This window comes from Bubalus kerabau, chromosome 10 (genome assembly GCF_029407905.1).
Source record: "Bubalus kerabau isolate K-KA32 ecotype Philippines breed swamp buffalo chromosome 10, PCC_UOA_SB_1v2, whole genome shotgun sequence".
Classification (NCBI taxonomy): Eukaryota; Metazoa; Chordata; class Mammalia; order Artiodactyla; family Bovidae; genus Bubalus; species Bubalus kerabau.
In genome coordinates, this window is record NC_073633.1 from 81232412 (window position 1) to 81257097 (window position 24686).

The 24686-nt window shown below is 39.2% G+C and overlaps 1 protein-coding gene across 12 annotated transcripts in view; it reads left to right on the top strand.

The window, feature by feature from the left end:
- The window catches only part of SYNE2 (spectrin repeat containing nuclear envelope protein 2), a 327458-nt gene that overhangs the window by 218185 nt on the left and 84587 nt on the right, over positions 1–24686 (top strand). For 8 of the 12 annotated variants that reach the window (XM_055538301.1, XM_055538305.1, XM_055538307.1 and 5 more), the window contains 13 exons: positions 2454–2684; positions 6219–6401; positions 7427–7555; positions 8096–8217; positions 8370–8511; positions 9970–10101; positions 11508–11660; positions 11787–11996; positions 13204–13305; positions 14123–14242; positions 14627–14827; positions 16158–16331; positions 23927–24058. In XM_055538301.1, the coding sequence (XP_055394276.1) occupies positions 2454–2684; positions 6219–6401; positions 7427–7555; positions 8096–8217; positions 8370–8511; positions 9970–10101; positions 11508–11660; positions 11787–11996; positions 13204–13305; positions 14123–14242; positions 14627–14827; positions 16158–16331; positions 23927–24058 (2031 nt within the window). Of the gene's footprint in view, positions 1–2117; positions 2290–2453; positions 2685–3771; positions 3919–5543; positions 5789–6218; positions 6402–7426; positions 7556–8095; positions 8218–8369; positions 8512–9969; positions 10102–11507; positions 11661–11786; positions 11997–13203; positions 13306–14122; positions 14243–14626; positions 14828–16157; positions 16332–23926; positions 24059–24686 lie in introns of those variants that run through there. The other 4 variants (XM_055538310.1, XM_055538306.1, XM_055538311.1 and 1 more) reach the window with 4 other exon arrangements.

Genomic DNA, 24686 nt, shown 5'->3' on the forward strand with positions numbered 1-24686 from the left:
TTATGCTTTAGACTCTAGATGACATAATTCTCTAACTAGACATATTTGTGGTCATGTTTTTTTAGCCCTCCAAAATATACAGTTATAAAACTTTGATTAAAATAATTTCTGCTTTTAAAATGTGGGGTTATCATTTGAAGAAGATACTCAGCAGGTGGACTACTGTGGGAAAAAATGTAGACTCAGAATTAAAAGATCTTGAAACTGTGTGACCTTGGGCAAGTAATTTATGTCTGGGCCTGAGTTTCTCAGAAGCAATGTGGTGGGATGGGAGGGGTGTGAACTGATTAAACATTAAACACACTTGGATTTCTTTGGCTATAAAAAAGGTGTGAACTGATTCCTGGCACGTTTCCCAGACCACCTTCAACTATTGAAGTTCTACTGTTACAGATAATCTTTTTGTCTTCCATTACTTTTGGATTCTTTCCAAGTTCAAATAACTAGCAAATAAAACCAAGATTAGTACTCCAGCTTCTGTATTTCCTCATTAATTCAGTGAGTTAGAGAAAGCAAAGAAACTCAATTTTTTTTTTTTTTTTTAACATCTGTGGCAGTTGTAGGTACTCAAATAATGTTTTTGGATAAATAGGGAAGGCAGATGGTAAATCTCTTATTGCAGATTAATTAATCAATCAATCACTGTTAACAGATTTTTATCTCAGGTGACAAAAAGGATCGCAAAATCTTTGCCACGGAGATATAACAGTAACTGAAAAATCTGAAAACTAGGAAGCAATTAGATGACTAGAAATTGATGTCTGACAGTAAACTCACATATCAGTTGCTTTTTTAAAGATCAGAATTAAAAAAGAAAATTGAAATGGGTGAATCTAAATATGGATCTGACTGCGTATGAGCTATAGAAAAAACACGGTACTGGGAAGACTTCCTTAGGAAGGTGATTCTTAAAGAAAACCCTGATTAAAGCAGGGGAGAAATAGCATTTTGGCAGAAAAGGCAGGCATCTGTGAAGTTAAGAGATGGTCAAGGGGAATGAGTACAACTCAGAGGACCCTTCTGTTGAGCCAGCTCTTATAATCCTCATCAGAGTGTATGTGAAAAAGAGTGGTATTTTCATATCCTGCATATTTTTGTTACCACTTACCAATTTTGTCTGTTTCTATTGTACCGAAAGTTCTGTGTTTAAACAAAATTCCATAAATATTAGGAAATAGGCACTTGAGTTGAGATAGGGTATATATTTGTGAGCAACTCCCATTTCTCAGTTGGCCAAAATTATGCCTTTTTAGATGCTGAGATGTAGTTAGCAAAGCCTTATATATTGAAAACATTGTCATTTCCTCATAATCAGAATGAATAAAATGTTTATATCATTGTTTAGTCACTCAGTCATGTCCGACTCTTTTGTGACCCCATGGACTATAGCTCGCCAGTATCCTATATCCACATTGACAGGTGGATTCTTTACCACTGAGCCACTTGGAAAGCCCTGAATAGATATTACTAATTTGGTAGAGCAAAACACAAATCCTTATTCCTAAAAAAATTCCTCTAGAAAGGTCAATAATACTGTTTCAGTATTTTGGAAAAAGATGTGGGAAGCAAGTATCTGTATCAGTTCATCTTTTGCCTCCAAATTGGAAGTATCTATCACATAATCACCAGAGTACTTTTACTTGGTACCTGGGAGAAATTTTTCTATGGGATTGATAAACAACCTGGTTGTTTGAATATAAAAAGAACACATCACACACATCCTGCTTTCTTTATACTATACCGTGAGCATCCATTCCTTAACACGGTAATATTTGAGTATCTAGAAGCTAAAAAGTAACTTTAGAGAGTCAAGAATACGAGAAAAGTTTTCAAATTACCCCAATGAAGCCTATCACTTGACTCAAGCTATTTTTAATAGAAAAAGATAAGTAATAGCAGGGGGGAGGGAAAGCTAAAATATTTTATAATCTTAACCACTTAAGATGTTAAGTTAAAAGTGTGAGGTATTAATATAATTTCCTTGTGTCCCCGCCAGTGTGTAAAGATCTCTTTTTTCTGTTTGAACAGAGGGCATAGCAATGTAAGCATTGCTTAATCATGTGTCACGCAACTTTTAACACTGGCCAATTCGCTGCAGTGTTTCAGACACACACACCCACATGCACACCCTCTCGCGCACACTCACCTGTCTCCTGGGACCCACCATTTAATGAACCGCCAGCCTGTTTGCGTCCTCCGTGTCCAGGAACTCTGTGCCTGTGTTCATGCAGATTGGCTGCTTGGAAACCTGGGGCTCCAGGTCACGTGATTGTTGCTATGCCTGTGGAGGTGCCTTCTTCGTTTCTTTCTGTTTTTACTTCTTCTGCCCTTATGTATTTGTTTTTCTTTTAACTAGGGGAAATGCTATAAGTTTATAGGTCTTTACAAGTCCAAATCTGAATATTTTGGACTCCTAGTTTTTCACTGCTGGATTATCTTGGATTTTTTCATAGGGTGCCACACCTCCCATCAAGGCTGCAGCTACTGGCCTTTCGGACAAGCAAGGAGCCTTTGAGGCCACAGTGGAGAAAGTGAGGCCCGAGCCTGCAGAAGTCCTCCATGTCTGCAAGAATCAGGTGGCTGAGCTGGAGCTGTGGCTGCACCAAGCCAACGTGGCATTTGAGCCAGAAACATTAGACGCAGACATGCAACAGGTGGTGGAACAGCAGTTGGTAGGGTGCCAGGTAAGGCTGCTGGGTCTGAGTTCATGGCCTGTCTCTTCACCAGTCACGAGAAGATGAATTTCTCTGAAAGCAACAGTCTGATTCTTCCTGTTGCTCTGACCCCTATGTTTATTTTGGCCTCAACTTTTTGTTCTCAGGATAATTCTTTGAAATAATTTATGTAAGCAGAGTATTTGGGGAGACAGTAGTGGAGAAGATCTCAGAATCTAGAGTTTAGATCTGGTCACATTAACTGTGAACTGGAGGGAGTTACCTCTCACTTCATTTTCCTCAGCTAGGTCAACTCCTAAGACTTTGTTAGGATTAAATGAGATAATGTATCTAAATCAGTGTCTGGAGTATAAAGTATATATAAAGTGCTCAGCAAATACTAGTTTTATTCATAATATTCAGTTTTTTAAATGTTCATTCATCAGAAATGAAACTGAATATCCTGATTTGCAGGTTACAGATACAGCAGAAAAGGGCTTTGCTGTCATTTTACTATGAATGCTCCTTCTCTTGCTGGCTTGGTGGCGCTAGCAGTGAAGAACCCACCTGCCATTGCAGGAGACGCAGGAGTCGTGGGTTCGATCCCTGGGTTGGGAGGATCCTCTGCAGGCGGAAATGGCAAGCCACTCCAGTATTCTTGCCTGGAAAATTCCATGGACAGAGATGCCTGGTTGGCTACAGGACACAGTGTCACAGGGAGTCAGACATGACTGAACACACGCACCCTTGGCTGGGGAGGGGCAGGAATGTAAACTTCCTTGCCTGGAGTCATTTTGAGGAAGCTTTGCTGGCACAGCCCAAAGGTTGGACTCTCTGGATCCCTCCAGGGAGGGGCGAGACTGACATTGCTGGAGCAGAACTGAGTGTCCTCAAGAGCTCAGCCAAGGCACCTCCCTCCAAGGCACTTACACCCACCTTGGCCTGACATCTCCACCTGATTGGCTCATTTGCAGTGGTGTCCAGGGACAAGGACTTCCTCTCAGAGTGCCTCAAACCACTGGCCTGTCCACAGGGAGCTCCACCCACTATGTGGGGCTGGGCATACGACCCACCTTGGCCCAAGGCCGGCACTCCTCCCCTTTCCATTCAGACCCACACTCTTACTAGTCCCGGAGTCTGCCTAGTAGGACCCAGCCAGGCAAGCTGACCTCCTTCCTCAGGCAACTCAGCACCTCTCACCCCAAAAGTCAGCTCCCGAGGGTTGGATTCATTCAGATACAGGCACTACCATGTGGCCTGACTGGTAAGACGTGCAGGAGGGTCTGGAGAAGACAGTGTAAGTGGCGCAGAGCAGTGCTCCTCTAACCTGAACTTTCGGTATTCCAGATGTTGAGACTCGGCCACTTAGGGCCTTTCAGGCGCCATCTGCCGACTGATGGTCCTGCTGACTGGGTAGACCCCATACATTACGGGAATCTGGTCCTTGGGCCTCTTGTGAATTTAAAAATGTGGGGGCTGCTCAAGGAAAAGACACGACCACAAGGTGGCAGTCGCGCGCAGTGAGCATTACTTGAGCAGCATTTAGGTGGGGTCTGGAGGGACTGGGAAGTCTCATGCCAGATCTTCCAGAGGCTTTGGCAAGGAGTGGGGGTGGAGCCACCACCCAGAAGGGGAGGAGACAAGGGAACTCCTAGGGGTTAGAGAAACCAGAGGGGCTGTGTGTCGAGATGATGTCAGAGAACCTGAAGGAAGTGGAGGCTGGAGTCTTTAGAGCTCCAGCGTGTGTCTTAACCATGACTAGATGTGGGGGGTCCAGTTTTGAGTCTGGCACTGGTGAAATATGAACTAATATTTCTGCTGTGAAGAAATAAACAACATATAGATCCATATACACGGGCCAACTCTGGCTCATTTATATAACACCATGACGTATAGACTTTAACACTGAAACATAAAAAGCCTTACAGTGCTCTGTAAAAACATTAAGTTCCCAGAGGAGAAATATACAGGGACAGGAGCAAACAGATCAGTCAAGAAAAAATTGTATTCCGTAACTTAATATTGAGAAGAAATGTTCAGCCTTGATTATTAAAGATGCATGAGTCAAAACAGCTGTTTTGTTCCTACATTATCTTGACAAAAATTATATCATCTGGGAAAACTCTGGAGAAATAGATCCACTAATGTCTGCCTGATTAGTTCAGCATTTGGGGAAGTCAGCTGTTAGCAGACAAAATGTCCATCTTCTTTGACCTATTAATCCCATTACTTTAAATGTATCTTCTGAAAGTAACCCTAAAAGGAGAATAATATTTATGGCTGCATTGATTATAAAAATGAAGCACCGGAAACAGTTTAAAGGCTTAACAATAAGGAGATGAAGAGAATCAGAGTACTAATATGCAGCTATTAAAATAGATACCATGAAACATATATATGTAGACCCATGAAAATGTATAGATAAAATAGCTAAGTGGACAAAAAGCACAAAATTATAGTACACTTTGTTTTCAGCCACTTTATAAGTACACGTTATTTAAGCTTAAAAGAGTCTGTATTCAAAGGATATAAGTAGTTTACTCGGATGAGAAATTATAGCTATGTTATTGAAAATTTGTTTTAAGTTTTTAAGTTTCTCTCAAAGGATTGAACTTGTTCTTAGCACCCATGATTTTAGCACAAGCAATCGCAGTGTTAGAATGTGTCTGATTCTACATTCTGCTGCTGCTACACTCGGGTGCCCAGCCAATTGGCATGACTTTTGCGGCTCCATAGCTCAAGGAGAGAGCAAACTTGATCTCTTGAGGAGGAAAACAATGATGATGACTTACTGGGAAACTTACTTCATCCTCCTGATTTATTTTTAGACATGGGTGTAAGTTGACCAGTGGTATCAATGACTAAGTGTTTTAGGTTCCAAGTTATGTCTTCCTGTAATCGTCTTCTGATATTTGGGGAGCTTATTTGGCTTGAGAAAGACAAGAAAAGAGCAAAGGAAAGAATTTTCCAAGGGTTCTGTGGAAGTATTTTTTTTAATTACTATTCAACACTTGGATTGCAACAGAAAAAGTTTAGGAATAAGGTGGGAAGTAATAATAGTAGGCACAGACTACATATCAAGCACTGGCCAAAGTATATGGATTTAACTCTAGCTTCTCAAAGTGACCCCGGAGGTAAGTTCTGTTATTATCCCCATTTTACAGATAACTAGAGGTACACCCATGCAACGTAAATTGCCCAAATTTTCCCAGCTATGAAGTTCTAGTTCTAGTGTCTGTGGTCCTAACCACTGTGCTGTACTGGATGTGTCCAGCTCTGTTTTCTAAGGGGAATATAGCATCACTTGTTTTAGATTGTGATACAACCAATTTAGTTTATTTATTCACACCCAATTTGGAGTTGGTTTGGCTGAACCCCTACTGAAAAACATCGGAATTATGTGGAAGTTGTTTTTTTTTCTCCCCCGACAAGGTCCCTATCAACCTGTGTTTCTGGAACTTCTTATATACACTTCGGTGTAGAGACAGTGAATCTAACTTATTTTGGAGTGTAACGTGTGTTTGAGACCCAAACTGTGATTAATGAAATGATTTTATTTTCTAGGCTATGCTAACAGAGATTGAGCAGAAGGTGGCCTCTCTGTTAGAGAACTGCAAAGATCAGGGCCTGGGAGACAGTGGAGCCACTCAACAGGAGGCCGAAGCACTTTCCTTGAAACTGAAAACTGTGAAATGCAATTTGGAAAAAGTCCAAATGATGCTTCAGGAGAAATACAGTGAGGACCAGGTAAAATATGACTATGTGTAGACATGTATGTAAATACAGGCATATCTATCAGGAAGGAGCTCTGGGTGCAGGTAAAGAAACAACTACAGAGGAATTACAGTAAGTGAAAAAGAATTGTGCCTCTTAAAGCTTTAAGGGGTGGGTACCCTGGCTTTTGTCATGGTTTCATTGTGTAGTTTGCTCATCTAGGTTGTTGTTAGTGATTGTGTTGCTTTGATTAGGTTTGGTTTGACTGGGTTGGTTGTTGTTCTTGCTGATAATGAGATCTGTGCAACCTTTCATCATAAATTTTAAAGGAACTTCATATTTGAAAGGAACTGTGTAATCATGGTTGACTAGAAAAATGAACCCTTTATAGACATGCTTAAAATTTAACATCAGAAACACAAAAACCTGTTTCACAGGTGCTTTTGTTTTCCATTTACAAATATTTATATCTACTGATCAAAGTATCATATAGTTAAAGTATGCTTAGGACTTTTAAAAGCATTCTGTGTATATAAGTGCAAATGTGCATCCTATGAGTAGAATCTTACTATGTAAAATTCACAGCCATTCTTAATGAGATGGTGGTTTCTACTTAAAGGACTTCTATTTACAGAAATAAGATTGGCTGCAGATATACAGGCTGTATGGAACCCCTTTTATCCTAATATGTTCTCTCTCTTAAAAAATCTACTTATGTTCCAGACATAGGGGAAATTTGAGTTCATAAGCTTAATACTATGTCCGTTTTTGATATTTATTTCACTTTGTTCTCAAGAAAAAAGGGCAATAGATTTTCTGGCTTTTAGTAATTCATTGGATGAATTAAATTGAGGAAATGATAAAATGACCACTTCATTAAATGTAGTGGTTTTTGAAGTTGTTATGAAATAAGTACATTAAATTGTAGTATGTAATCATTGTAATTAACAAAATACAGTCATTTACTTCATATAAAACTTTTCCATTGTGTAGTTACATTATTAGAATTGAAATGGATCACCATTTTAAATAGTCTGCCATCATAAAATGTTTTGCAGCATTCTACCACACTGAAGAAATCTTCAGAGCGTCAGAAAATTCTCCAACCAGATAACCTTTCTGAATTTGAATCTGTTGTTACCGAAAGGCCACAATTCAGTAGACAAAAAGATTTCCAGCAGCAACAGGTATTTTCAGCCCCCCATAGTTATAAGGACAAGAATAAAGTTTTCTATATGGAATTTCCCACTGAGCTGTAATAAATACCCAAAGGCCACTGGAGTGCTTTCTTACATGACTGAATAGAAAGTGTGATGTGTAGGCATTCCTGTGTGTACAGCAGTTTTGAGTTTTGAGCATTTGCTGCAGTATCTACTTTGCTTTCATCTGCTACCACTGGGGACACGTGAACTTGGCTGCTTTGTTAACATGCATCTTAAACCAAGCTGGTATATACCTCTGCAACTGCCGCACTTCTTTCCCTGTTTCAAAATGTGTTTGTGTTTTTTGGGTGATTTTCCTTGTGTGTAGTATTATGTTAAAAAATGCTTGGTCATTGTCTAAATATTTTAAATAAGTTTTTGAAAAATAAATATTAACAAGAACAAGAGATAGGAAATAATGATTTAGGAAGTGGTTTCAAATCTGATGATCTCAATAGAAGAAACCCTTGTGTACTAAATGAAAACCTTGATTGATTGGACCATTTGAATCTTATTCGATTATAGGTTTTGGAGTTAAAACCAATGGAACAGAAAGATTTAATCAAATTCATAGAATTTAATGCTAACAAAACATGGCCCCAGTATTGCCAGCATGATAAAGATACAACTCAGACATCATCTGCAAGGTAAAATATTTTTAAAGAATTGGACATTCAGTAGTTTTGTAGTTGGGAGAATTAAGAGTGTTTCTTTTAATATCACTTATAAAACACTGTCTGGATGTAATATAATTTTTGTACATTGATTATTCTTTTTACCTTTTGTTTTCCTTTAAAAGCAGTAAGACATCTAGCCCAAAAAATGATGCTCCAGACTTGATCTTGTCAACCCAGGGCCAAAGTGGAGATAAGTGGCAATATTTACACCATGAACTCTCGTCAAAAATAAGGCTCCCTCTCTCTCAGCTTGTACAGCCCCAGGTCAGTGTATATGTACACACGGTGTAAATAAACATGTTTACCTTTAAAAAGCCAACAAGCATTCATTAAACACACATGTGTGTTCTGCATTATTTCCAGAAAGCGATTTATTTATTTTTAGAAAGCAAAGATGCCAGATAGATTTTCATACTTGGCTATCCTCTTTTCATCTTCCTGGAAATCTGCACTTCCCTTTTTGCTTCTGTAGCACCGTGGGCTTCCCCGCTCATAGCTGTTCCTAAACTATACACCCGCTTATTTGTCTGTATTCCCCATTAGACAGCATGAAAAGAAAGATTGTGTCTGCCTGGTTCACATTTGAGTACCTGGAGCAGAAACTAGAACATCATAAAATCTTGGTTACTATATATTGAATGAATAAAGGAATGAATAATATATATTTTAAAGAAAACACTTTAAAATTATACAGCGCTATATGAGTGCCATTCATTCATAAAAAGATTACTTGAAATCTGCAGTGTGCTGGTCCCTATGCCAATGGTACCCGTCTATAGGTATTCTCACCAACACACCTTAGCACACCTGATCTTTGCCTTTATGATCTTTGTCATACTGTGCCAGCTACTGATGCGTGTCTCTAAACAGGGAGCCCATGAGCAGAATAGCACCGTTGCTCCCAGCAGTCAAGCTTGTGCCTTCAGTTTTGTACTCAAACTACCCGGGCAGTGGTTACCAGTGGTTTCCCAATTCCCCAGTCTGGTGGGAACTTTTTCAGTTCTCTTCTATTCTGTGAAGAACCTTATTTGACCAATTAAAGTTGAATTGAATTCATTGGGAGGACTTTAGTCTTGGTTTCTCCTTGTCATACATGCTATAACATGTATGCTGTTCTTTTTCCAGAATAGAATACCATCCCTCTTTCTCCACCCTCCCACCCCAGCAGGGTCCATCTTCCACCCCATCCTGTTCCTTTATATGTTAGTTTTCCAATTTGGCAAAGAAATTAACTCTGAGTCATTTCCCCTTCTGAAGTCACAGCTCATTTTCAGTACTAATTTGGCTTTTCAATAACAAATCAAGATGCAGATCTGCCCCTGGAGGTTACTGTATACTATTTAAGAGTTGGCTGTGTGCCAGGAGTATGCCAGTAAACAGGGAAAGAAAGAGCTAACCGTGGAAGTCCAGTAGCATGGCCACAGATTGAAAAATTAGTGGTTTTACTCTATTTTTCAAATTATAGTTTCTTTTGCCTTGTTTTTTTTTTTCTTAATCTAAATGGACCCTCAAGTGTCTAAGTAAAGCCTGTCATGACTTTTCAAAGCTGTCCAAAATATTTAAATTTTAAGTAAATCATTTTTTTTCTTTTAAATGACAAGATAGACAAAAATACTTACCAAGAAGATAAACTCAGAAGATAGCTTGTTAAAGCATTTTTGATGTTTTACATTAATAGGATCTCAAACTTTTCATAATAGTATTTCCTTTTTTCAAATATAGGTTACCACAAATATGAGTGTTCTACCCAGTGTGACTGTGTATAACTTTAGATACCCAACAACCGAAGAACTGAAAACTTACACCACCCAGCTTGAAGACCTGCGTCAAGAAGCAAATAATCTTCAGGCACAGGTAGCAGCTGCCTATTATATATTTTCCTCATTGCAATAACAAAAATAAAGGGAAATGTGATACTGTAAATTGGTCATAATTTTCTTTGTGGATTCTTCAACTTACCCTCAGAGCCAGCATCCAAGGAGTGTGCCCAGCCACTAGGTTATGTTGAACTCTTGCAACCTCATGAACTGTAGCCCATCAGGCTCCTCTGTTTATGGGCTTTCTCAGACAAGAATACTCGAGTGGGTTGCCATTTCCTCCTCCAGGGAATCTTTCCGACCTAGAGATCGAACCTGCATCTCCTGCATCTCCAGCGTTGGCGGGCAAATTCTTTACCACTGAGCCAGCTGGGAAGCCCATTATTTTCCTTACTGAACAAATAATAGGATGTACAATTGAAGGAGTCCTAGAATTGCAAATAGAATTTATCTCTGTTACTGACTCTGGTAAATTTGGTAGTGGCTACATAGAATACCACATATACAGGCTTCTAAACCTGAGTCTAGGATTGGCAGAAACAAGGATCATGATCTATTAATACTGTCTGCAGTGGGGCTCTGGGGTCGCAAGGCTGAGGAGAGGTGGAGGGAGGAAGTAGCAGCAGGGTTTCCAACCTTGAGTAGGCTTAACACTGAGATGGTGTGCTGGGTAGCTTAGGTATCCATCAAAGGAAACAGTAGGAAACAGCCCACATTGGGTGATTAATAGGTTTGGCAGGCTCCTAATTTACTTATAGTCACCATACTGTACCATCCCTGTCTTTAAGATACTGTTCCTCTTTCTAATGAACCCCTTCAAGTTTCTTGACTTCTTTCTTCAGGCCATCCTTGGTGCCATTAACCCACTTTCTTCTTACATTAAAATATGGGGGACAGAGAACAGTGGGAAGAAGGGCAATATGGTTTATCTGGGACCACACTTCCCTGGTGGCTCTGACAGTAAAGAATCTGCCTGCAATGCAGGAGACCTGGGTTTGATCCCTGGGTCAGAAAGATCCCCTGGAAAAGGAAATGGCAACCCGCTCCAGTGTTCTTGCCTGGAGATTTCCATGAACAGAGGAGCCTGGTGGGCTACAGTCCATGGGTCACAAAGAGCTGGACACGAATGAGTGACTAACACTTTCACTTTCACACTTCCAGCTGGACAGCCCCACTAAAGAAGTCCATCTTTTGATTTACCTTTTAATTCTATTCAGTAGTCAACTCAATACCTAAAACTGAGTTTCTTAAACTTGTTTCTCTCAGAATTAACATCCTAATTTTATTTATGTATTCTGCTACCTAGTTCCTGAAGTATTTGAAATGACTAATAAAAAAACATAACATGAATGGTAAACTATAATGGAAACCAGGGAAAATATAGGCTTAGGAAGGCAAGGAATCTTAGTGATTTCTGTTTTTCCTTTTCTTCTCTTGATTCAGGAAAACATGTCAGAAGAAATGTACACGAATCTGGATAAGAAATTATTTGAACTGTTTCAGACCCTCATTCAGTGCCTGGGCAGTGTGGAGGACATGCTGCAGACACCTGGGCTCTTCAGAGGGGATGTTGGTACCCAGCAGGTGCACTACGAGGTAGGGAGCATCCATCAAGCTCGTGTGGTGGCTGTTACTGCAGGCAGCCCACCGGTTAGCCAGAACTGAAACCTCTCTTAAGGTCAGAACTTGTTCACGGTGTCTTTCTTCCTCTCCACTTTGCAGACATTGGCTCTTGAGTTGAAAAAACTTTACTTAGCTATGAGTGACAAGAAGAATGATCTTTCAAAAGCCATGACTTGGCCTGGCAAGAACGCCAGCCAGTTCCTTGACTGTTTTGATAACCTCCAAGTCTACCTGGAGCACACCCAGGCTACAGCTGCCTCTAGAAGCAAGGCTCTGAAAGCTGGCCTCGACTACACCCGCAGTTATCAGGTACAAGTCTGGGCACTGGGCTGCTTTGGCATAGTGTTAGGTGACAGAATGGACCTCCAATCTTCATTCGCTCCTCTACCCAGAGGCATTCACGAATGGAAATTGCTAAGGAAAGCAGTCAGACTCTTTCTATGAAGGTCTTTAAGTTAGTTCAGCTGCTCATGGCTGGAGACCATTTGAAAGTGAGGTCCTTTCCAAAATCTCAGGTATGAATTTGTTAGGTCTAGCTAAAGTAATGCTTTTTTCCTTGTGACATTCAACCACTAGAAGTGTCACCTGGGAGGATTCCCAGGTAAGGAGGAGCTATTAAAGTTTTTGAACAAAGGTATTACAGTCTGTGTACGTTTCTGGTAGATCTAGCTAGCAATTGTCTAATGAGGATTGGCGCAGAGACTTGAGGCAGCCCTGGACTAGTTAGGAAGCTGCTAGAAATTGTCTAATGAAAAGGAAATGAAACACACCACCACTTAGGAAGGAGTCTTCCCTGTAAAATCAAACCTGAATCTGATCAAGTCTCTAGAATCCAAGTCATATAGACACAAGGGAAGAAAATGGTAAGTGGTGCTAAGGGAGTGCAGTCAGCCATATACAGGCAGTAGCAAGCTGTACAGAATAGGTAGCCCATTTTTTTCCTACTACTGCCTCCCTGCCCACCCCCCACAAAAAAAAATCCCAGAAACAAAAAAGAGAGATGGGCAGGGGGCCAGCAGATTATGAGGGATTTAAGACACATGAATCCACTGCACCTATTGGACCTTATTTAGATCCCAATTCAAGCACACCAAAAGGAGAAAATATAGGCAATTAGGGAAATGTGAACCTTGCCTAGGTAGTTAATAATGCTAAGGAATTATTATTGATTTGTGATATTTTTAAAGGGAGGAATCTTTGTCATTTAGAGATACATACTGAAATATATACTAATAAAATAATATGATATCTTGGACTTGCTTCAAAATAATCCGAGGGAAGGGAAGTCAGGTGTAGTCAAGAAAGCTCAGGGGAGGGGGCAGAAGAGTGATGACCAGCTACAAGTCATCAGTAATTGTTAAGGCTGATGGATGATGATAATCCAGGGGTTCCCCTATTTTGACATATGTTTGAAATTTCTGGTAGCTCAGAAATTAAAGGACAGCTAAAGTTTTTTAAATGTTCCAAAGCTCTAAATGAGATTCTCACTGTTTCCTACATTTCTCTTTTTATACAGAATGAAATAAAACGATTATATGATCAACTTGTTAAGAATAAGACATCTTTGCAACAATCTTTGAATGAAATTAGTGGCCAGACTATTGATGAACAGCTTCAGGTAATCAAGTGAAAATCATTCAAATTGACTTAACCTTGAACCAGAGAGTCTCCTGCATAAAAGACTCCATAAGTCTGCACAAGCACCATAAGTCTCGTGTGCTTGTGAATCACTCCCTAAAACACAAGTCTGTGCAGTGTTGGGAAGGTCGTTGAGAAATGAGACCCTCATCCTCTTGGGAGGGGTGCTGACTACTCCACCATCTAGAGATCATTTGGCTACATATCAGAATTGTAAATCTAAATGCTCTTCATCCAGCAGCTCCATTCACTTATACAGCAAGTGTCAATTGACCTAGTGTGTTCAGGCCATGGTTCTACATTCTGGGTTTGTACTTATCCTAAAGAAATAAGACAAGTGCATAAAGATAAATATGTGTATGAATATTCAAGGAGGGACCTGACAGAACTGCTTGAATTAAAAGACTCTAAATAGCCCAAAAGTCCATTTTGAACCAACTGTTACTAAAGCAGTGAGCAGCCTTACTGTGTCTGTTTAAAAGGCTCTAGATTAGTTTGTACTGCTGTGACTAGATGCTGAGGAGCTGATAAGTAAGGCATGCAAACTGTAGAATCCAATGACATGTGCAAGCCAGTGCATTTCAGGATAGGAATGTATTCCTCTTCTCAGTACATGCTTTGAATACATTAGAAACAGACTGTCAACTGTGGATCTTTGGGGAGAACTGGAGAGGATGGAGGAGAAGTGGCACTTTCATTTTTCGTTCTTTTCTATACTGTTTAATTCTTTTTAAGTGACTATGTATACTCCTGACTTATTAAACAGTTTTATTTTTTTGTGTTGTCTCTTTCTTTAGAAAGTGGATGCATATACAGTGGAGCTGCAGAACTCTGAGAGCCGAGTGGCAAAACTAAGAGATGAAGGAGAGAGGCTTCGTTTACCTTATGTTCTTCTCCAGGAGGTTTACAAATTAGAGGTATGTCTGAACAGAAAATATTCAATCCATAAATTACTATGATTATAAAAAGTTAGGCATTTTTCTTCTAGCAAGGAAATTTGTGCACTGTGTGCTCAGTCACTCAGTCTTGTCCAACTCTTTGTGACCCCATGGACTGTGGCCTGCCAGTCTCTTCTGTCCAAGGGATTTCCCAGGCAAGAATATGAGTGGGTTGCCATTCCCTTCTCCAGGGGATCTTCCTGACCCAGGGCCCACATCTCCTGCATCTCCAGCATTGGCAGGTGGAATCTTTACCACCGAGCCACCTGGGAAGCTCTCCATGGAAATTTAGATATGCTCTTTATTTGGGTTATTTTCATGGTTGGGTGGAAATGTTTGTGTACACCTGTTCTTTCTTTTCAGGATGTCCTTGACAGTATGTGGGGACTCTTGAGAGCCAGGTACACAGAACTCAGCTGCCCTTTCATCACTGAGAGCCAGCAAGATGCTTTGTTGCAAGGCATGGTGGAACTGGTGAATATCGGGAAGGAAAAGCTTGCTCATGACCACTTACAACAAACCAAAAGTAAAGATGCCCTACAGGCTCAAATACAAAATCACAAGGTAAGACACATGGGTCAGATCACCTTTTCATAGACTGTAAGTTATTCTGAGTATGAACAGAGAGCATACATGTCCTTCCTTGGTGAAATATACATCATTCCTTTATTCTTTAAACAAACATCTATTACACCATGTACCAGGAACTCTGCTAAACTCTAAGAATATAATTGAGAGTGAAAATAGACACAATTCTTAACATTTATGGAGCTTTTAGTTGATTGAGAAGACATTTTTGTCAAGGAGCAATTCAAACAAATTTAAAATTGAAATTGGGATACATACTTTAGGAGCATTTAATAGAGGGAGTTGAATTCAGGAGGTTAGGAAAGGCCTTACTGAGAACTGAAATCAAAATAAATAAATAAATTAAAAATGTATATGTAGTGTAACACTACAGTAAACCCTTTTGGTTTCCATTAATTCCATTAAATAACACCTCATGATAACCAACAAGAGATATGTAGTAATTTAAGTGCTGATAATAAATGTGTAAGATATAATTCCTGCTTCCAACAAGTTGAAGTCCAGGTTTTTGATAAGTAGACTTTAAGAAAAATTCAAAGGTAAATATTGTATAAAGAATGGAGGGGAAGAGGAGAAAATATATTAACTGATATAAAAATGTCTCAAAGCTTATGGTAGACCCTTTTATGTATCCCTTTCAGGGAAAAAGAAAAGAGATTCACCTAATAAGAGGCCCCTCAAATTAATTAAGGGGGCAGCTGACTATAAATGGTGAACCATGTGAAGGAAAGCCTTTCTCTTTAAAGGTCTTAAAGTGCTGTTCTAGGAGCTTTGACCAACCAGAATCCCAATAGACTCCCATCAAGAAATTTCCTTTATTTAACCATTGTATTGAGTAGAAGTTAGAACCAAAGTTTAGAAACCCCTGGCAATTGAATATGTGATGTGAATTTCTTGGGCTCACACGTCTATCCATCCAGTTTATTGTCTTGAAACCAATCAGCCAAATCAGCATCTACATTTTGGTAAAAAATTTTTAAAAAATAAAAAAGGTTCTTAAAACCTGGAATTTCCGATATTCTGGAAATTTTAATTGCCTAATTAATAATATTGGCCCTTAACATTGATAGTTTTGAGAAAAATATTACCAGGGATAATTTTTCATAGTGATTTGTTAAAATTCCATTAGTATTTGATGACCATGGATACATAGGCAATTTTTGGTTTGTTTTCTCATGGATTTGACTCTACATGGTTGTCCTGGGATTTCAGAGGAGAAAGTAAATATGACAGTATAACATGTTGAAAAAACTTGAATTTGAAGGCTTTTCACAGCATAAAAATAAATAAACATCTCATTTCACAGCTTTTTTTCCAGAAGCTTGTTGCTGACATGCTCTTGATCCAAACATATTCCAATAAAATGCTTCCTTCTTTAATGCAAAAGAAAGAAACATTTGGGGCAGAACAAGTCAAAGAAGTTAAATTGCTAGAAGAAAAGTCACATCAATATGGAATAAAGCTACAGAGTTTACTGCAGGTATGTGGCTTTCATACATTTTGTACTTAAGCCAGGAATTCTGGATTTTCAACCACCACCTCTAGGTTTGAAAATAAGTATCTGGTTATTATTAAGCAATAGTTAAGTGAGAACCAGCAATGAGGAACGTGGATCCTGTTCCAGCTCCTACTGCTGCTCCCCCAGTGAAATATTAGCTGAGATTTCCTATACGTCAGTTAGGGATGACACAGCATCTTTCTGCCTTCAAGGGCTGTGTACAAATAAACAAAATGGGAAGCACTTTGAGGTCTTGAATGAGATCATTTCATGAAACATCAGGGGTTCTGAAACTGTGCATCCCAAAGAGGACAAGCCCAGATGTTCTGTTGCTGAAGTAGATTTATGCCAGTTCTGTCCTGATTCAAAAAAAAAAGGGAGGTGGTCCTAAGATGGTGGAGGAATAGGACAGGGAGACCATTTTCTCCCCCCACAAATTCATTGAAAGAACATTTGAACACTGCGCAAATTCCACAAAACAACTTCTGAATGCTGGCAGAGGACATCAGGCACCCAGAAAGGCAGCCCATTGTCTTCAAAAGGAGATGGAGAAGTCTTGAGGCTACTGTAAGAATACGACTGAAAACCAGAGGCAGGAGGCTTAAGTACAAATCCTCAGAACACCAGAGAACTCCTGACTCCAGGGGACATTAATCGATAGGAGCTCATCAAATGCCTCCATACCTGCACTGAAACCAAGCACCACCCAAGGGCCAACAAGCTCCAGAGAAAGACATACCATGCAAATTCTCTAGCAACACAGGAACATAGTCCTGAGCTTCAATATACAAGGCTGGCCAAAGTCACACCAAACCCATTGACCTCTCAAAACTCATTATTGGACACTTCAGTGCACTCCAGAGAGAAGAAATCCAGCTCCACCCACCAGAACACCAACACAAGCTCCCCTAACCAGGAAACCTTGACAAGCCACATGTCCAACCCCACCCACAGCAAGGAAACTCCACAATAAAGAGGAACCACAAACTGCCAGAATATGGAAAGGCCACCCCAAACACAGCAATATAAACAAGATGAAAAAGCAGAGAAATACCCAGCAGGTAAGGGAACAGGATAAATACCCACCAAACCAAACAAAAGAGGAAGAAATAGGGAATCTACCTGATAAAGAATTCCGAATAATGATAGTGAAAATGATCCAAAATCTTGAAAACAAAATGGAATCACAGATAAATAGCCTGGAGACAAAGATCAATAACATGCAAGAAATGTTTAACAAGGACCTAGAAGAAATAAAAAAGAGTCAGTATATAATGAATAATGCAATAAATGAGATAAAAAACACTCTTCAGGGAACCAACAGTAGAATAACGCAGGCAGAAGATAGGACTAGTGAGGTAGAAGATAGAATGGTAGAAATAAATGAAACAGAGAGGAAAAAAGAAAAAAGAATTGAAAGAAATGAGGACAACCTCAGAGACCTCTGGAACAATGTTAAACGCCCCAACATTCGAAGCATAGGAGTCCCGGAAGAAGAAGACAAAAAGGCCATGAGAAAATACTTGAGGAGATAATAGTTGAAAACTTCCCTAAAATAGGGAAAGAAATACTCACCCAAGTCCAAGAAACCCAGAGTCCCAAACAGAATATACCCAAGGTGAAACACCCCAAGACACATATTAATCAAATTAACAAAGAACAAATATTAAAAGCATCAAGGGGAAAACAACAAATAACACACAAGGGGATCTCCATAAGGATAACAGCTGATCTTTCAATAGAAACTCTTCAGGCCAGAAGGGAATGGTAAGACATACTTAAAGTGATGAAAGAAAATAACCTACAGCCCAGATTACTGTACCCAGCAAGGATCTCATTCAAATATGAGGAGAAATCAAAAGCTTTACAGACAAGCAAAAGCTGAGAGAATTCAGCACCACCAAACCAGCTCTCCAACAAATGCTAAAGGATCTTCTCTAGACAGGAAACACAGAGAGTGTGTATAAACTCGAACCCAAAACAATAAAGTAAACGGCAACGGGATCATACTTATCAATCCGTAAATGTAAATGGGTTGAATGCCCCAACCAAAAGACAAAGACTGGCTGAATGGATACAAAAACAAGACCCCTATATATGCTGTCTACAAGAGACCCACCTCAAAACAAGGGACACATACAGACTGAAAGTGAAGGGCTGGAAAAAGATTTTCCATGCAAATAGGGACCAAAAGAAAGCAGGAGTAGCAATACTCATATCAGATAAAGTAGACTTTAAAACAAAGGCTGTGAAAAGAGACAAGGACACTACATAATGATCAAAGGATCAATTCAAGAAGAAGATATAACAATTATAAATACATATGCACCCAACATAGGAGCACCACAATATGTAAGACAAATTCTAACAAGCATTAAAGGGGAAATTAATAATAATACAATAATAGTGGGAGACTTTAATACCCCACTCACACCTATGGATAGATCAAATAAACAGAAAATTAACAAGGAAACACAAACTTTAAATGATACAATCGACCAGTTAGACCTAATTGATATCTGTAGGACATTTCACCCCAAAACAATGAATTTCACCTTTTTCTCAAGTGCTCATGGAACCTTCTCCAGGATAGGTCACATCCTGGGCCGTAAATCTAGCCTTGGTAAATTCAAAAAAATAGAAATCATTCCAAGCATCTTTTCTGACCACAATGCAGTAAGATTAGATCTCAATTACTGGAGAAAAACTATTAAAAATTCCAATGTATGGAGGCTGAACAACATGCTGCTGAATAACCAACAAATCACAGAAGAAATCAAAAAAGAAATCAAAATATGCATAGAAACAAATGAAAATGAAAACACAACAACCCAAAACCTGTGGGACACTGTAAAAGCAGTGCTAAGGGGAAAGTTCATAGCAATACAGGCATACCTCAAGAAACAATAAAAAAGTCAAATAAATAACCTAACTCTACCCCTAAAGCAACTAGAAAAGGAAGAAATGAAGAACCCCAGGGTTAGTAGAAGGAAAGAAATCTTAAAAATTAGGGCAGAAATAAATGCAAAAGAAATAAAAGAGACCATAGCAAAAATCAACAAAGCCAAAAGCTGGTTCTTTGAGAAGTTAAATAAAATTGACAAACCATTAGCCAGACTTATCAAGAAACAAAGGGAGAAAAATCAAATCAACAAAATTAGAAACAAAAATGGAGAGATCACAACAGACAACACAGAAATACAAAGGATCATAAGAGACTACTGTCAGCAACTATATGCCAATAAAATGGACAACTTGGAAGAAATGGACAAATTCTTAGAAAAGTACAACTTTCCAAAACTGAACCAGGAAGAAATGGAGAATCTTAACAGACCCATCACAAGCACAGAAATTGAAACTATAATCAGAAATCTTCCAGCAAACAAAAGCCCAGGACCAGATGGCTTCACAGCTGAATTCTACCAAAAATTTAGAGAAGAGCTAACACCTATCCTACTCAAACTCTTCCAGAAAATTGCACAGCAAGGTAAACTTCCAAACTCATTCTATGAGGCCACCATCACCCTAATACCAAAACCTGACAAAGATTCCACACACAAAAAAAGAAAACTACAGGCCAATATCACTGAGGAACATAGATGTAAAAATCCTTAACAAAATTCTAGCAAACAGAAACCAATAACATATTAAAAAGATCATAAATCATGACCGAGTGGGCTTTATCCCAGTGATGCAAGGATTCTTCAATATTCACAAATCAATCAATGTAATACACCACATTAACAAATTGAAAAATAAAAACCATATGATTATCTCAATAGATGCAGAGAAAGCCTTTGACAAAATTCAACATCCATTTATGATAAACCCTCCAGAAAGCAACAATAGAAGAAACGTACCTCAAATAATAAAAGCTATATACGAAAAACCCACAGCAAACATTATCCTCAATGGTGAAAAATTGAAAGCATTTCCCCTAAAGTCAGGAAAAACACAAGGGTGCCCACTCTCACCATTACTATTCAACATAGTTTTGGAAGTTTTGGCCACAGCAATCAGAGTAGAAAAATAAATCAAAGGAATCCAGATTGGAAAAGAAGTAAAACTCTCACTGTTTGCAGACGACATGATCCTCTACATAGAAAACCCTAAAGACTCCACCAGAAAATTACTAGAGCTAATTAATAAATATAGTAAAGTTGCAGGATATAAAATCAATACACAGAAATCCCTTGCATTCCTATACACTAACAATGAGAAAACAGAAAGAGAAATTAAGGAAACAATTCCATTCACCATTGCAATGAAAAGAATAAAATACTTAGGAATATATATACCTAAAGAAATAAAAGACCTATATATAGAAAACTGTAAAACATTGGTGAAAGAAATCAAAGAGGACACAAATAGATGGAGAAATATACCATGTTCATGGATCGGAGGGATCAATAAAGTGAAAATGAGTGTACTACCCAAAGCAATCTAGAGATTCAATGCAATCCCTATCAAGCTACTAACAATATTTTTCACAGAACTAGATCAAATAATTTCACAATTTGTATGGAAATACAAAAAACCTCAAATAGCCAAAGCAATCTTGAGAAAGAAGAAGGGACTGGGGGAATCAACCTGCTTGACTTCATTCTCTACTACAAAGCCACAGTCATCAAGACAGTATGGTACTGGCAGATCATACTGCCAGAAATATAGATCAATGGAACAAAACAGAAAGCCCAGAGATAAATCCACACACCTATGGACACCTTATCTTCAACAAAGGAGGCAAGAATATACAATGGAGAAAAGACAATCTCATTAACAAGTGGTGCTGGGAAAACTGGTCAACGACTTGTAAAAAAATGAAACTAGAACACTTTCCAACACCATACACAAAAATAAACTCAAAATGGATTAAAGATCTAAATGTAAGACCAGAAACTATAAAACTCCTAGAGGAAGACACAGGCAAAACACCCTCTGACATAAATCACAGTAGGATCCTCTATGACCCACCTCCCAGAATATTGGAAATAAAAGGAAAAATAAACAAATGGGACCTAATTAAAATTAAAAGCTTTTGCACAACAAAGGAAACTATAAGCAAGGTGAAAAGACAACCTTCAGAATGGGAGAAAATAAGAGCAAACGAAGCAACTGACAAAGAATTAATCTCAAAAAATACAAGGAACTCCTGCAGCTCAATTCCAGAAAAATAAACGACCCAATCAAAAAATGGGCCAAAGAACTAAACAGACATTTCTCCAAAGAAGACATACGGATGGCTAACAAACACATGAAAAGATGCTCAACATCACTCATCATCAGAGAAATGCAAATCAAAACCACAATGAGGTACAATCTCATGCCAGTCAGAATGGCTGCTATCCAAAAGTCTATAAGCAATAAATGCTGGAGAGGGTGTGGAGAAGAGGGAACCCTCTTACACTGTTGGTGGGAATGCAAACTAGTACAGCCACTATGGAGAACAGCGTGGAGATTCCTTAAACAACTGGAAATAGAACTGCCATATGACCCAGCAATCCCACTGCTGGGCATACACACTAAGGAAACCAGAAGGGAAAGAGACACGTGTACCCCAATGTTCATAGCAGCACTGTTTATCATAGCCAGGATATGGACACAACCTAGATGTCCATCCGCAGACGAGTAGATAAGAAAGCTGTGGTACATATACACAATGGAATATTACTCAGCCATTAAAAAGAATACATTGGAATCAGTTCTAATGAGGTGGATGAAACTGAAGCCTATTATACAGAGTGAAGTAAGCTAGAAAGAAAAACACCAATACAGGATACTAATGCATATATATGGAATTTAGAAAGATGGTAACGATGACCCTGTATGCGAGACAGCAAAAGACACAGATGTATAGAACAGTCTTTTGGACCCTGTGGGAGAGGGCGAGGGTGGGATGGTTTGAGAGAATGGCATTTAAACGTATACTATCATATGTGAAATGGATTGCCTGTCTAGGTTCAATGCATGATGCAGGGTGCTTGGGGCTGATGCACTGGGAAGACCAAGAGGGATGGGATGGGGAGGAAGGTGGGAGGGGGTTTAGGCTGGGGAACACAGGTACACCCGTGGCAGATCCATGTCAATGTATGGGAAAACCAATACAATATTGTAAAGTAATTAGCCTCCAAAAAATTAATTAATTAATTAAAAAAAAAAAGAAAAAAGTTAAGCTTACATAAAGCTCTTTCTCAGTTTTAAGGTTTTTTCCACCTTTACCTTCTTAAACATGGTGGATATTTGTTACATAAAATAAAGAAATACTCAACTTTTTAATGTGATAATAAGATATGGTATTATTTTATGCTAATAAAATTAATTTTCTAATAGTATGTCAAGTGGATATTTATAGTAATAGTTCATGGTGTTTAAAAAAAGAAAAAGATTCCATAAGTGACTTCCCTCATGGTCCAGTGGTTAAGACTCTGGGCTTCCAAGGTAGGGGGCACAGGCTCGATCCTTAGTCAAGAAACTAAGATCCTACATGCCATGCAGCACAGCCTAATAAATTATGAGTTAAGTTTGAAAAAAAGAAAAAGACTCCATGAGTCCAGTGAGTGTCCCTGACTTTCAGGTGACCCACTGTTTCACTCGGTCAGAAAATTAGTGAAGTGGTTCGTTTTCCAGCAGGTAATATTTTGTGTCTATAAATGAGCTCTGTTGAGGATTAAGGCCCCAGAGGTGGGCTTCTCTGGAAACAGAGTGCTGGGACCAGGCAGACTCTGGCGAAGGCAGTAGTACTCCCCTGCTGAAGTGTAAGCTCACAGCCTCTCAAACCACTTATTTGAGCTGCATGCTAGGGTAATGGATTGGGTCATGTTCAGTGGGCTGCAAGTTGGAGCAGGAAGTGTTAGGAACAGCCTAACATGAGCTTCTGTTGAAAAACTTCAAAAGTTAGCACCTTCCTTTCCAAGTAATAAAAGTCCTCTGAGATCACGACAGAGGCGTACACTGAGAGTATCATTTTAACTTAATCCTATTATTCCCTGGGTTGGGAAGATCCCCTGGAGAAGGAAATGGCAACCCACTCCAGTACTCTTGCCTGGAAAATCCCATGGACGGAGAAGCCTGGTAGGCTACAGTCCATGGGGTCGCAAAGAGTCGGACACGTCTTCCCTGGTGGCTCAGACGGTTAAGCATCTGTCTACAATGTGGGAGACCCGGGTTTGATCCCTGGGTCAGGAAGACCCCCTAGAGAAGGAGATGGCAATCCACTCCATTACTATTGCCTGGAAAATCCCATGGACTGAGAAGCCTGGTAGGCTACAGTCCATGGGGTCGCAAAGAATCAGACACGACTGAGCAACTTCACTTTATTATTCCCTGTTTGATTTGACAAGACAAACATAAAACCCTAGTACCTCCTGGATTTTTTAAAACCTTTTCCACACTGCAGTGAAAGTGGAATTATTTCCTACCAGACACTGAGCTCTCATTAGGGTAGGTTATATCTCAGAAACCCCTGGAATCTGTGCTTTAATTTTGTATGGTCTCAGAGTTCATTTTTGTTTGGGAGGTTAATTTCATCCCTTTCTGGAACTAAGCCCTCTGGTGATCATGTGTTCTTAATTCTCTAGAAATGGGAAGAATTTGATGAAAACTACGCATCTCTTGAAAAGGACCTGGAAATTCTTATGTCTACATTGCCCTCTGTGAGTTTGGTAGAAGAGACGGAGGAAAGATTGGTGGAAAGGATTTCATATTACCAGGTATTTTGCTTCCACTTACACTATCAAAGTCATGGTCTGAAGCACTTTGTGTTTTTATTGTGTTTTGACTAAAGTACTTGATTTTGAAGGTGAATGATTTGAATTGAAATGAAATGTTCCTCAAACAACTCACAGGGAGACGTATTTGGGAGAACTGCAGATTTGCTTGTGGGCTTCTCTTCATAACCATGTGCCTGACGTGGGGTCGGGACCTTGGTTTGAGTCCTGACTCTCTCTCATTTAGCACTTTGTCAGCTTTCTGTCCCTAAGGTTCAGTGTCTTTATCTATAAAATGTAGGTAATCAAGCTTGTTCTACCTGTCTCTGGAGGTGGATGTCAGCAGGTGTGAACATGAGCTAAAGTATGAGAAGAACTTTGCGAACTATGGGCCTCTGAACATATTTTTAGTCTTATGACAAGTGAAGCCCTGATTGGACAGAGCCAATGAGGAAAACAACAATCTGCTCCCTGCCACCAGCATTATAAAGAGACTTCAGACTTGAAATTTTTTCTTGTGTAACATTTGGTAGTGTTATGATCGAAGTCTCTGTGTCTCAGATTTCAATGCCATAGAAAAGACACAACCTTAGCATGGTTTTCGAGTGGCATTGAGAATGTGACCTACAAG